The sequence below is a fragment of the Gouania willdenowi genome, chromosome 13 (assembly GCF_900634775.1).
Source record: "Gouania willdenowi chromosome 13, fGouWil2.1, whole genome shotgun sequence".
Taxonomy (NCBI): Eukaryota; Metazoa; Chordata; class Actinopteri; order Blenniiformes; family Gobiesocidae; genus Gouania; species Gouania willdenowi.
The window spans coordinates 42236196-42251791 of NC_041056.1; the positions used below are offsets into that span (position 1 = coordinate 42236196).

Below are 15596 nucleotides of genomic sequence, written 5' to 3' on the forward strand. Positions count from 1 at the left end.
ATATTATCACTACATTATCACTGTTTTATCACTACATTGCCACTATATTATCACTGTATAATCACTACTCTATCACTATAGTATCACTATATTATCACTTTTATCACTACATTGTCACTGTATTATCACTATAATATCACTATAATTTCACTATATTATCACTATATAATCACTATATAATGACTACTATATCACTATATTATTACAATATTATGACAATGTTATCACTACATTGTCATTATATTTTCACTACATTATCACTACAATTATTACTAAATTATCACTATGCTATCACTATATTTTTATTATATTATCACTATATAATCACTATTTTATCACTACATTGTCACTTTATATCACTATATTATCACTACTTTATCACTACATTATCACTGTTATCACTATTTTATCACTATATTATCACTATATTATCACTACATTGTCACTACGTTGTCACTACATTGTCACTATATTATCACTATAGTATCACTATATTATCACTATGTTATCACTATATTATCACTATGTTATCACTACATTATCACTATGTTATCACTACATTATCACTATAATTTCAATATATTATCACTATGTAATTACTACTATATCACTACTATATCACTATATTATCACTACATTATGACTATATTGTCACTACATTGTCACTATATTATCCCTATGTTATCACTATATTATCACTACATTATCACTATATTGTCACTACATTGTCACTATATTATCACTATATTATCACTATATTATCACTATATTGTCACTATATTATCACTATGTTATCACTATAATTTCAATGTATTATAACTATATAATTACTACTATATCACTGTATTATCACTATGTTATCACTTTTTTATCACTATATTATCACTATATTATCACTACATTATCACTATATTATCACTATAATTTCAATATATTATCACTATGTTATTACTACTATATCACTACTATATCACTACTATATCACTACTATATCACTATATTGTCACTACATTGTCACTATATTATCACTATGTAATTACTACTATATCACTACTATATCACTATATTATCACTATATTGTCACTACATTGTCACTATATTATCACTATATTATCACTATGTTATCACTATAATTTCAATATATTATAACTTTTTAATTACTACTATATCACTACTATATCACTATATTATTACTACATTATCACTATATCATCACTATATTATCACTATTTTATCACTACTATATCACTATAATATCACCATGTTATCACTATGTTATCACTATATTATCACTATAATTTAACTATAATTTCACTATGTCATCACTATATTATCACTATGTTATCACTATATTATCACAATATAATGACTATATAATTACTACCATATCACTACTATATCACTATATTATCACTATATTGTCACTATATTGTCACTATATTATTACTACATTATCACTATGTTATCACTATATTATCACTGTTATCACTTTTTTATCACTATTTTTTCACTACATTATCACTATATTATTATTACATTATCACTATATTTTCACTACATTATCACTATAATTTCATTACATTATCACTATATTATTATTCCATTGTTACTATATTTTCACTACATTATCACTATATTATTATTACATTATCACTATATTTTCACTACATTATCACTATAATTTCACTACATTATCACTATATTATTATTACATTATCACTATATTTTCACTACATTATCACTATATTATTATTCCATTGTTACTATATTTTCACTACATTATCACTATATTATTATTACATCATCACTATATTTTCACTACATTATCACTACATTTTTACTACATTATCACTATATTATCACTAAATTATTACTACATTATCACTATATTATCACTACATTATTACTACATTATCAGTGACACCATGTAGAAGCTGTTAATAAATCAGTGATTCTCAACATGTGACTCATTTTGTTTTATTTTAAAACATTAAAAAGGCTAAACTTTTTTATCCTTTTTCAAAACTTTTTTCAGACTTAAGCTACTGTTTGCCATTAAATATATTTTTCTTCAATTTTTGTCCATTTTTACAAGTTCTTTTTGACACTTTTACAAATTTTTGCACTTTCTTTCATTTTTTGGCCACTTTTATCCAAATAAGCTACCTTTTGCCCAATGATCACCACTTGTTTCCTTTTTCCCTACATTTTGCCTCTTTTGTTTCACATTTTGTCATTTTTCTCTGTTGTTTGCCACATTTTGCACTTTTTCTCTATTGTTTGCCACATTTTGCCATTTTTCTCTGTTGTTTGTCACATTTTGCCACACGGTTCCTCTTTAATTGCCTATTTTTGGCCACTCTTGATTTCTTTTGGCCCATTTTAGTCACTTCTCACCCTTTTCTTGCCACGTTTTTGCCACTTTTGGACCATTTTTGGCCACCAGTTACAATGTCCGCCTCCACTTGCTCGTTAAAACAAACTAAAACACGTAGTGGAGTGGACCGGCCTCCTTCGATGCTCGCTATACCAGATGGCCAGTCCACCCCTGACTGTGAATGAATGTGTTTGATGATGTGGTGACTGTTTACCAGCCTTACAAACACTACGGTACCAGTTCATATGTTCCCATCAGGAGGAAAAAAAGAGGGAGAATTTGTGAAAAAGACAGAAAAACATCAGTGAGTGTGTGACGCTGTCACATGACATGCCCTGCTGCAGTCAGTGCGTTCTGGTCTTCTTCACTGGCACCTCCCACTAATGTATTTAGTTATGATGTGTTGGGGATCAAGCAGAGAGGCTCTGAGAGAAACCAGAAGCTCCTTTTAGAGGTGCAGGGTTCTCTTTGTTTCACCCAAAATCTAAAACCCATACTGCGCTTTACACTACCTGATCGACTGATGATTTCAGCTTTTAAGGAACGTGTGAGCTCAGAGATGAGCAACTTTTATCAGTAAAACATGTGATTGTATCTGATCTGAGGGTCACATGATCAACATGCATTAGAATAATGACAAATCACAGCCTTACCCATAGGAAGCTACAAAGAGTTTGTGTTTTTTGACTAGTTTTGCTCATTTTTGCTCATTTTTGCTCATTTTCTATGTTTTTTGGAGTCATTTTATGTGTTTTGTTGTTGTTTGCTGTATTTTTGTAAATATTTTTAGTCATATTATGTGTTTATAGAGTAATTCTCTATGAGTTATTTTGGTTTTTGTTGTTTGTTATTTTTATATATTTTCCTTAATTGTCGCATGTGTTTATAGAGTAGTTTTGTGTATTTGTGTTTTTATTTTTGAGTGTTTTTGGAGTCATTTTGTGTGTTTCGTTGATTTTTTTAGTGTCATTCATGTGTATTTTGTTATCTTGTGGGTTTTTTTTGAGTCATTTTGGTTAATCTTGTTGTAATTTTGTGTAATTCTATTGTAATTCTGTGTGTTTTTTAAGTCAATTTGTGCATTTTTTTAATTTTCCTTTATTTTTGTGTCATTTATGTATATTTCAGGAGTCATTTTATGTTTTTTGCTGTTGTTTGTTGTATTTTTGTATATTTATTTAGTCATCTTATGTATTTATAGTAGTTTTGTCTATTATTGTTTTGCGTTGTCATTTTGTGTGTTTTGTTGTATTTGTCTTTATTTTGGTGTCATTTATGTATATTTTTGTTGTCATTTTGTGTAATTCTATCACAGTTTTGTGTGTTTTAGGAATTGATTTATGTATTTACTATGGGGGCCGCCAGTTGTGCAAGTAAATTAATCGTGTGTGTGTGTGCGTGTGTGCGTGTGCGTGTGCGTGCGTGCGTGTGTGTGTTAGTGTGTATTTTTCTAATTTACTTAAAATAGTATTAAACTGTGTGCGTAGGATGGTGGCGGGGAAGGCGGAGCCAGCGATGCCAGGCAGGCTATACGTCCACCCTGACTCTCCTGCTACAGGAGCCCATTGGATGAGACAGCTGGTATCATTTCAGAAGCTAAAGCTAACCAATAATCATCTGGACCCTTTTGGTCATGTGAGTACTTTAATCTGCTCTTTACGTATTTAAGCAAAAAGGAAATGTGTCCATAAAGCAACTGTTGGTTTGTTAATACACGACCATGGTGTTGTTATAACAGGTAAAAACTGTATATTTGATAAAAGAGGGGGAATGCGGGATGACTTGTCTGAAGTGATTCCATCAAGGATCAGACTCATTAGGTTCATAACCTTCTCTATCCGTGCTGGGGCCGCCTGTCACTTTCACTTGGTTTCTTTCAAGTGATGAGGGCGAGTAATGAGGGCAGAGGGAGTCTCAGTCCAGGGGCCAACAAACACCTAACCAGGAGGTTATAGGGTAGTCAACATAGGCAGCACGAGAAAAACAGATTTACACTCATTTTAATGGTGTAGTAAGTAACTGATCACAAGTACTCACGTTACTGTAATTAAAATACTTTTATGGGCTTAATCAGTCATTTTACTTTTTAGTGTTTTAAAAGAATTAAAATAATTCATTACGTTTCTACACCCAACCATTACTAAGTCAATTATAGCCGTTTTGTTTTAAAATGATCAACAGACATTGTGAAAATACAAAAAATGAAATGACCAAACAAGAATCAAATGCATCACATCATAGCCGACCAATCAGATTAAACGTAATGCATCACATCAAACCCGACCAATCAGATTAAACGTAATGCATCACATCATAGCCAACCAATCAGATTAAACGTAATGCATCACATCAAACCCGACCAATCAGATTAAACGTAAGGCTCACATCAAACCCGACAATCAGATTAAACGTAATGCATCACATCAAACCCGACCAATCAGATTAAACGTAATGCATCACATCAAACCCGACCAATCAGATTAAACGTAATGCATCACATCAAACCCGACCAATCAGATTAAACGTAATGCATCACATCAAACCCGACCAATCAGATTAAACGTAATGCATCACATCAAAACCCGACCAATCAGATAACGTAATGCATCACATCAAACCCGACCAATCAGATTAAACGTAATGCATCACATCAAACCCGACCAATCAGATTAAACGTAATGCATCACATCAAACCCGACCAATCAGATTAAACGTAATGCATCACATCAATCCCGACCAATCAGATTAAACGTAATGCATCACATCAAACCCGACCAATCAGATTAAACATAATGCATCACATCATAGCCGACCAATCAGATTAAACGTAATGCATCACATCAAACCCGACTAATCAGATTAAACGTAATGCATCACATCATAGCCGACCAATCAGATTAAACGTAATGCATCACATCAAACCCGACCAATCAGATTAAACGTAATGCATCACATCAAACCCGACCAATCAGATTAAACGTAATGCATCACATCATAGCCGACCAATCAGATTAAACGTAATGCATCACATCATAGCCGACCAATCAGATTAAACGTAATGCATCACATCAAACCCGACTAATCAGATTAAACGTAATGCATCACATCATAGCCGACCAATCAGATTAAACGTAATGTATCACATCAATCCCAACCAATCAGATTAAACGTAATGTATCACATCAAACCCGACCAATCAGATTAAACGTAATGTATCACATCAAACCCGACCAATCAGATTAAACGTAATGTATCACATCAATCCCAACCAATCAGATTAAACGTAATGCATCACATCAAACCCGACCAATCAGATTAAACATAATGCATCACATCATAGCCGACCAATCAGATTAAACGTAATGCATCACATCAAACCCGACCAATCAGATTAAACGTAATGCATCACATCAAACCCGACCAATCAGATTAAACGTAATGCATCACATCAAACCCGAGCAATCAGATTAAACGTAATGCATCACATCATAGCCGACCAATCAGATTAAACGTAATGCATCACATCAAACCCGACCAATCAGATTAAACGTAATGTATCACATCAATCCCAACCAATCAGATTAAACGTAATGCATCACATCAAACCCGACCAATCAGATTAAACGTAATGCATCACATCATAGCCGACCAATCAGATTAAACGTAATGTATCACATCAAACCCGACCAATCAGATTAAACGTAATGCATCACATCAAACCCGACCAATCAGATTAAACGTAATGCATCACATCAATCCCGACCAATCAGATTAAACGTAATGCATCACATCAAACCCGACCAATCAGATTAAACGTAATGCATCACATCAAACCCGACCAATCAGATTAAACGTAATGCATCACATCATAGCCGACCAATCAGATTAAACGTAATGCATCACATCAATCCCAACCAATCAGATTAAATGTAATGCATCACATCATAGCCGACCAATCAGATTAAACGTAATGCATCACATCAAACCCGACCAATCAGATTAAACGTAATGCATCACATCAAACCCGACCAATCAGATTAAACGTAATGTATCACATCAAACCCGACCAATCAGATTAAACGTAATGTATCACATCAAACCCGACCAATCAGATTAAACGTAATGTATCACATCATAGCTGAGTTTTCTGGGTCCCTAAATGAGTTTTTGGAGTCATTCCAGATGAAACATATTGCATACTGTACCTTAAACAGCATTGAATGGAAGCTATTTTTTTAGTTTTAGAGTTCATAAATGTAGCTATGCTTAGATTTTATAGTTATTATTTAAAAACCAAAAAACAATTGTACATTTTGATGAACCGTTTATTTATACAGATGGCTTTGTGGAAAATACATTAATTAATTGTGCAAGATTTGCTATGAGAATGACCATATATGGATCGGTATGTATGACGAAGCCCAAATATTTTCCAAATTAAAATACTTTTAAAAATACATGAAAATAAAACACTTTTAAAAAACTTGCAGCACAATTTCTGCATCAATGACAACCAAATATTTGATCACAGTCAATAAAAAAATATTAAATTTCTTATAAATAACAAGTCATGAAGCCCAGTTGATGCATTAATTTTAAGTAGCTTTGTCATTACACACGTTCCTGGTAAACACATAATGCTGATGCACAGACCACAACACAAGGAACAGGAGAACCAGAGGAGACGTCGTTGCTGTGCTTTGTTACTGTTAAATTTAGTTTATGGAAAACCAATTTCTGTGCTAGCCTCAGCTAGCACCTCAAAGCTAAACATGTAGCAGCTAGCACCTCAATGCTAAACATGTAGTAGCTAGCATCTCACTGCTAAACATGTAGTAGCTAGCACCTCAATGCTAAACATGTAGCAGCTAGCACCTCAATGCTAAACATGTTGCGGCTAGCACGGACACTTGGACAGTGCTAGCTCTAACATGCTATGAGCAGTGTTTCCAATCCACAATTGTATCCTGTATCGCAGACTCAGTATATTATCCCACCCCGACTAAATGATTCTTTGTTTAATAGCGTTAGCAACACAGGCTACATACCGGAGCTAATGTCATTTAGCTCTAGTAAAAGAAAAAGATTATTATTGTGCATTAAAGGTAGGGTAGGTAATTTTGGAAAGCTGGCATGATTTTGAATGTAGGACTTTCTGAGGACTTTTTTTGCACTCCAAACAGCGCAGAACCTTCCTCATTTCACGAGTTCCAAGGATACCTATAATACTGATGCACAGACCACAACATAAGAAACAGGAGAACCAGAGGAGAAGTCATTGCTGTGCTTTGTCACTGTTAAATTTAGTTTATGGAAAACCAATTTCTGTGGTTTTTAAAATCCCATTTCACCTCCTTTTCCACCATTTTTGGTCACTTTGAACCATTTTATTAGTGATTAAAACCAGGATTTCCATCTTTAAGATGATTATAATCATAATAATAAACGTTCCTGGATAACAGTGGATATTATTCATATGAATAAATAAATGTGGTTATCACAGATTCATAGAACAATGGCCATCATTTTACTGACTTTATGGATGGACCCCAAAAATCTCTCCCCTTTATTCCCCCTTATAGATGGTCCTGTCTCCACATGACTGTTCTTCAATGTTCATGTCTGTGTTCAACCACCTTCAGCTACAGTGGGGGTCCCCACTCTCTGGGACCTTTATTTTGGAGGGTCCCCGCTCTCTGGGACCTTTATTTTGGGGGTGGATGGTTTGAAAACCACTGGTCCAATCCATACGAATTCCATGAGTTTGCTGGATAAACTCCAACCTGAAATGACCTCCACATCTGCATCTTTCTTAACTGCTAAAGATTAAAGACAATAGTAGATGTTCCTCTCATTCAGCCTCCATCAGGCATTGGCTGCTGGGTTTTCGGTATCACCGACACACAAACAGCACGCTACAGGAGCAGACAAAGGCCAGTAGGGTTCCTGTGGTGAAGCTTGCACCAGCAGCAGATCTTTTTGTGTTCAGCTCCTGCTCTCTTCAACCTTTGCTCGTCTCCTGGAGCCCCTGGAGGAGACCACTCCTGGGAGGGTCTCTGAACCAGCAGAGCAGCCCAGATGCACAGCGTGACATTGATCAGGCCTGACAGAGCTGGACTAACGATGACCCTGCTCTGACACTTAATGCTTCACTAAGCTCAACACTAGCTACACTGAGAGAAGTGATGTTTGTAAAGAGACCCGTGGCCACCCAGAGACCCAAAGCCCACATGTGCTCAACATCTGCCCCCACTGCACTGGTAGCACACACATTCTGAGTTATTGATCGCCATCAACATCTTTTAGAGTAAAAACCATCAGGGACAGGGTGCTAATTGCTAAGCTAACTGATAGAACTATAGTTTTGGGCTACTGCTAGTCACTAGTTAGCTTTTAGGAAAGACAAATTATGGATTTTGCATAATTGCTTTGTAACAGTTAATAAAAGTTTACTTCCTTTAACCCTCCTTTTATCCTAAAATATGAAGACATTTTACCCTTGGGGTCAATGAGCTGGTGCTCGCTGTGCACCACATTTTAAAAAGTGGAACCATTCTTCTATCAGACATTGTTGAACCTGTAGCTACTGGGTCAGGGTTAGGGCAGATAATAGGATTTAGACATTCTGATGTTTTTTGTTGTTGTTTTTCCTTTATTTTCTGTTGAGAAATACACACAATTATAATTTACAAAGAACGGATGTCCAGGGTCATTGCTAGTTAGGGAGGGGGCAGCTGGGTGGGGGCCCCAGGTAAGCCTACCTTTACCTTCATGGTAAGGCTGCACCTGCTCATCCCTAACACCGACCATAACTACTACTACTACTACTTCTTCTTCTTCTTCTTCTTCTTCTTCTTCTTCTTCTTCTTCTTCTTCTTCTTCTTCTTCTTCTTCTTCTTCTTCTTCTTCTTCTTCTTCTTCTTCTTCTTCTTCTTCTGAGGATGTGTCCAATCCAACACCATTTTCTCTGTTTGATGGTATCAGTTATGGACCATTGGTTGGTTCTTCAAAGTTCTGCGTCTCATTTTAAGGACTTCTGGTTGAATTGAGTCTGATCCTGGAGCTTCTTCTTCTTCTTCTTTCTTAGAGTGTTGCCATCAACTTGAATAGGTGCGTATCACCACATATGTTTTATTTCATTACTTTCCTGGTCCTCAAGCTTTACCATTTTTCATTTTTTTACTGCTCTGATGATCTCCACTTTTCACCTGGAGGAATGTGTGGTGGTTCTTGGAGGATACTGGCTCTTTGTCAATGATTTTATCCTACATGAAGGCATCAAGTGCTTCTTCTGCCGACCGAGGGCAGATATTTGTGACCTCTGCAATGCTAAAACTAGATGGGATAAAAAGTCATTTTAAACACACCACCTGAAGCAGAACAGACACGAACAAATCTACGTGAAGAGAAGAAAGCACGATTTGGAAAAGTTTAGCACTGAATGATCAGTAACCAACAGAGAAGACAAGTTCTAGATGAATTTGGTGGTGTAATAATAAACTAACTTGGTTCAACTCATTTAAACTTACAGTTGTTTTCTGTTTTCTCCAGCTGTACGAGCTGACTTTGAGATGAAATGTGTTTTATTTGATGTTCTAGATCATCCTGAACTCTATGCACAAGTACCAGCCCAGGCTTCACATAGTTAAAGCTGATGAAAACAACGCCTTTGGATCCAAGAATACTGCGTACTGTACCCATGTCTTCCATGAGACGGCTTTCATTTCAGTAACCTCCTATCAAAACCACAAGGTACATCCATCTGTGCATGGCTGCTTTTCTTTATCATGTCATCTAATAACGTCACTAAGAATGAAACATGGCCTTTCCTCAGATCACTCAGCTAAAGATCGAGAACAATCCTTTTGCCAAAGGTTTCCGAGGCAGTGAAGGAGAAGATCTACGAGTGTCAAGACTTCAAGGGTACACTTAAAAAGCTGGAACTCTTCAATCCAAAGCTAGCATAAAATCAATGAGTCATTCACAAAGCTAACCTCTGTTCACTTTCAAAAACATTTCTCAAATCCAAGAAGTTCATGAGGTTTTGTTTTTTTTTCTTTCATAAAAAATAAAAGACAACGATTGATGCTTAGAGTCAGGAACCATTCACTGATAATACATACATAATAAATAAACTGCAAATTACATCAACATAATAAAATATACAATATAATAATGTTTGTTATTTTATAATAAAAATAAAAACTGCCAGCAAATGTTAGCAATAACGCTCAGTATCTGAGGTTGGCATGGATTGCAGTCCATCCATCCATTTATACATTCATCCATCCATTTATACATTCATCCATCCATCCATCCATCCATCCATTTATCCATCTATCCATCCATATACTCATCCACCCATCCCATCCATCCATCTCCTCATGCATCCATCTATCTACTAATGCATTCATGCACTAATGCATCATCCATCTGTTAATGCATCCATCATCATCTACAAATGGATCCATCCATCCATCTATCAAAAAATCCATCTACTAATGCATCCATCTACTAATGCATCCATCTATCATCCATCTACTCATCCATCTACTCATCCATCATCCATCCATCTACTAATGCATCCATCCATCTGCTAATGCATCCATCTATCATCCATCTACTCATCCATCGATCTATCATCTATTAATGCATCCATCTATCATCCATCTACTCATCCATCCATCCATCCATCTACTAATGCATCCATCCATTCATCCATCTACTAATGCATCCATCCATCCATCCATCCATCCATCCATCTACTAATGCATCCATCCATTCATCCATCTACTAATGCATCCATCCATCATCTATTAACGCATCCATCTACTAATGCATCCATCCATCTATCATCTATTAATGCATCCATCTATCATCCATCTACTCATCCATACATCCATCCATCCATCCATCTACTAATGCATCCATCCATCCATCATCTATTAACGCATCCATCTCCGAATGCATCATCCATCCATCATCTACTGTACTAATGCATCCATCCATCCATCATCTACTAATGCATCCATCTACTCATCCATCCATTCATCATCCATCTACTCATTCATTCATCTACTAATGCATCCATCCATCCAACCATCAACTATCTACTAATCCAACCATCCATTCATCCACCCATTCAAACCCATCCATCTCCTCATGCATCCTTCCTTCCATCCATCCACCCATTCAAACCCATCCATCTCCTCATGCATCCTTCCTTCCATCCATCCATCAATCTATCTAATAATCCATCAACCCAATCATACATCCAACCATCCACCCATCCATATATCCATCCATCATCCATCCATTCATCCACCCATACACCTATCTACTAATCCATCCACCCAAACATCCATCCAACCATTTACCCATCCATATATCCATATATCCATTATCCATCTATCCATCCATCCATCATCATCCATAAATCCACACAACCATCCATCCAACTGTCCATATATCCATCATCCATCCATCTACTATTCCATCCACCCATCCACCCATACATCTATCTACTAATCCATCCACCCAACCATCCATCCAACCATTTACCCATCCATATATCCATCATTCATCTATCTATCCTACCATCCATCCAACCATCCACCCATCCATATATCCATCGATCCATCCCTCTACTAAACCATCCATCCACCCACCCACCCACCCACCTACCCACCCATCCATCCATCCATCCATCCATCATGCTTTCATTCCCAGTATCTAGTGGTCCTGACCTTATGTTGACCTCCTCCTCTTCTTCCATGTTGGATGGCTGAAACGTGAGTGAAAGTGAAATCCTTGCAGCTGTGCCAAACCTTCCCCACAACAAGATGCAGACTCCAGTCCCTGAAGCCCAGTCACTGCCAGTCTCACGTTACCACTGCCCATCCATCATGAAGAGAGAATGTATATCAGGGTTCCACAGTGAAAGTGTAGCAATAAGTCGTGAGAGGTTCAAATCCTCCAGTGTCAGCTCATGCCAGTATCATCAGGCTCAGTAATATGATACAGACTTTAGTTTGTTTACTTTATTTACTAAAATATAAAACAAAGCAAAGCATAGATTGAATAAGTAATATTTATAAGCTTTAGGAACATAACAGGTGAACATTAATTGGCTGAATTCTGGTTTATACTGTAGTGAGTTTTTGAGATATATATATATTTTTAATGACTATCCCATGTTTTTTTTCTGAACAGGAAAGAATATCCAGTCATTTCCAAAAACATGGTCCGACAGAGGCTCATTTCGTCCCACGGTCACCTAGCGGGGAAGCTAGGAGCTCTGACAGGACACCCTCAGGTGTTGTCCTCCTATCAGTACGAGACGGGGGTTTCTTTATCAAACTCAGACTCTCAGGAGCCCATGAGCAGTCGCTACCAGCAAAGCAGAGAGCCCAGCCTTCTGTATCACTGCTTCAAACACAGAGGTCTGTTTCTTTTATTAGAAAATATGAATCAATCCTTACAAACATCTGTGCAGTGTAAAAAAGCTTTAGACTCCTTTAGGTGTCACATGAGCTTCAGACAGAGTTGTTGGTTCATTCGGCAGCTTTGTCAATGTTGGTGTATTATTGTTTCAATGAAGAAGCAAATACGGCTAGAACGTGTTTTTAAGTTTAAAATCTTACAATTTGCCATGTACTTTAAAGTGTTCTTTCAGAATATCTGTTACAATGTATTATCTACTTTTATAAACCACTTCAATGCCAAAAAAAACAATAATAATAATCAACAAACATCACCTCCGCCAAGGAAGTAATATTTCACTGGCATTTATTTGTTTGTTTGTTCGTCTGTTAGCAGGTTTACATCAACATATTGAGCGGATATTTATCAAGATCAATATACTGATTCTGGATTATTTTCAAAAATCTAAAAATCCCTATTTCTAATCATTGGCAAAATTTCTAAGATTCATATCTGGGTTTGTAGTTATGTCAAGTTGGTTCCTCATTTACCCCAATGAGGATGTTTTTACACCAACAGATCCTAGAACGGTTAAAACACTCTAGGATTCATTTGGTCTGATAGTCCTCCTCGTTTGGTTGGTGTGAACACAAACCAAGTCTAGAGCGGATCAAACGGGAAAATTCTAGAGCAGTTGTTTTTGTTGATAGTATCTGCAATTACATAGAGAGCACAGTATTGTGGGTGACCAGGAGAACAGGTATGGACCCAAACCAGGGTTTTAAAACCAGGAAAAGCAAGACAACTTGTTGCTGCTCCATTGTTGAATGTTGGTAAAGAACAAATGGAGAAGGAAGAAGTTTGTGAGAATCTACAGCATTGGCTTTGACCCTTAGATGAAAACCTCTACTTCAGGTTTCTGGTTCTCTGCTCCAGTAACTGGTTACAGTAAATAGTTACAGTAACTGGTTAGCTCATGGATCAGAAGTTGTTCTCTGAACACAAACCCAGACAAACCAAGGAGATCAAATGATCAGCTGTTCTCCACCCATTCAGACCAGGTCCACCATTAAACCATTCAGACCCAGTCTGGAACTAAACCATTCAGACCCAGTCTGGAACTAAACCATTCAGACCCAGTCTGGAACTAAACCATTCAGACCCAGTCCACCATTAAACCATTCAGACCAGGTCCACCACTAAACCATTCAGACCCAGTCCACCATTAAACCATTCAGACCAGGTCCACCACTAAACCATTCAGACCCAGTCCACCATTAAACCATTCAGACCAGGTCCACCACTAAACCATTCAGACCCAGTCTGGGACTAAACCATAGAGGAAACAGCCTTAGTTTTATCCGCATCAGATGCGAATTGCGGCTTTCATGGTGATTTTTCTACAAAATGGTGGTGTTCATACATTGTGACCTACTGTATGGGTTATTAATGGGCGTATAGATTTGTTCAAAGCCTTTAAAGTGTGAATGATCCTGTACCATGATCAGGATCATTGATCCAGATAACTGACATTAGCTTTGGCTCTCTGAGGGGTCTTGTTTGATTAATATACACAACTAACAACAACAGAAGGAGTGTTTGTGAGCAACGGAAATGTAAACCCACTCTGTTCCGTTTGTTTCCAGACGCAGCGCGGCACCTGGAGCTGGGATGTAAGCGGCCCTACCTGGAGGCTCCGCCTACCGTCTCAGACGAGCACTATTTCAGAGCAGCATCCTCCTTCGACTCCCCCATCCTGTCCCACCCCTACTGCACAGAAGCTCTGGGCTCCCAGGAGCCATGCATGTTTAACAGTATGGAGGCGGAGCCTGGGCCTGGGCCCATAGACGCTGAGAACCTGAGCAGCTGCAACATGTGGGCTAGCATGCAGCCGTACCCTCGCTACAACGTAGACGTACCCTACCAGACCTTCACCTCTCACTACAGTGACACCACCACGGTGGCCCCGGGTGTAGCCCACCCCCACCCCCCACCTTCAGTGATGTCACAGGCGTCGGCCGACTTCCAGCGGGGTCTGCCCGGCATTCCGTCCTCTTCCTGCTCCCCGTCTTCATCAGTTATCCAAGGATCCAGAGATAGATCAGCTCTGTTCCTTAAAAAGCAAAGCTCCACCTACTCCATACAGGGCTCCGCCTCCATACGCTACCCAACACACCAGTACCAAGTGGATCTGAGTAACTCAGCATGTCATTGGATAGACAACTAGCCTAGCCTATCACAACGAGCGGGAAACCATTCAACCTTAAAGCAGACAGACGTCTGGTGTGCAGACAACAGACCAAGTTACCTTAGTGTTCACATTACTTCAGAATATTAAAGTGACCCCATGTGGTCAAAGTCAACCAACAAACAGCTAAATAACCACATTTGATTGGTTTAATCCAGGGTTGGGGTCAATCACAGTTTCCAATTACAATTACAACTCAATTACGGTATTTTTTCCAGTTACAATTAAAATTGGAATTATCATCTACCTTGTTAGGCTTCCTAATCAATTAAAATATTGGTATTAATATTTTTTGCGTTGGCATCTGAGCCTTTTTTCTGTCGGTATAGCCTTAGATTTATTTATTTATGTTTTGAATGGTAAAATGATCCTGACAGGTTGTGAGATAGTTTGTAATTGTTAACGACATAGCTATGTTTAAAGCTGCGTTCACACCGAACGTGACTTCGGCAACAATAGTTGCTTAAATCGCCCGTGATGAGTCACTTGAACGTAGTTGTGACGACCGGGGGGAGTGCCGTGGGGAGAAACTCGTTGCTTCTCTCGTTG

General features: G+C 37.6%; 1 protein-coding gene across 2 annotated transcripts; it reads left to right on the forward strand.

The window, feature by feature from the left end:
* The first annotated feature begins 3865 nt into the window (after positions 1–3865).
* On the forward strand, positions 3866–15248 carry LOC114474571 (T-box transcription factor TBX4-like). 2 transcript variants are annotated; one of them, XM_028464974.1, is made up of 5 exons: positions 3866–4012; positions 9977–10129; positions 10212–10300; positions 12590–12819; positions 14446–15248. In XM_028464974.1, the coding sequence occupies exons 1-5, from the start codon at positions 3866–3868 to the stop codon at positions 15024–15026; spliced, it is 1200 nt and encodes a 399-aa protein (XP_028320775.1). In that variant the 3' UTR covers positions 15027–15248. The 2 variants fall into 2 exon arrangements, with proteins under 2 accessions (XP_028320775.1, XP_028320776.1); XM_028464975.1 differs by lacking the exon at positions 3866–4012 and adding an exon at positions 9375–9487.
* Positions 15249–15596: the final 348 nt, after the last annotated feature.

What these genes read in the sequence shown, in the direction of transcription:
- LOC114474571 (XM_028464974.1), top strand. Translation starts at nt 3,866, where the DNA reads ATGGTGGCGGGGAAGGCGGAGCCAGCGATGCCAGGCAGGCTATACGTC. An exon ending in ATCTGGACCCTTTTGGTCAT is followed by an intron (nt 4,013 to 9,976) that starts GTGAGTACTTTA and finishes TTGATGTTCTAG; the next exon opens with ATCATCCTGAACTCTATGCA. An exon ending in TCACTGCTTCAAACACAGAG is followed by an intron (nt 12,820 to 14,445) that starts GTCTGTTTCTTT and finishes GTTTGTTTCCAG; the next exon opens with ACGCAGCGCGGCACCTGGAG.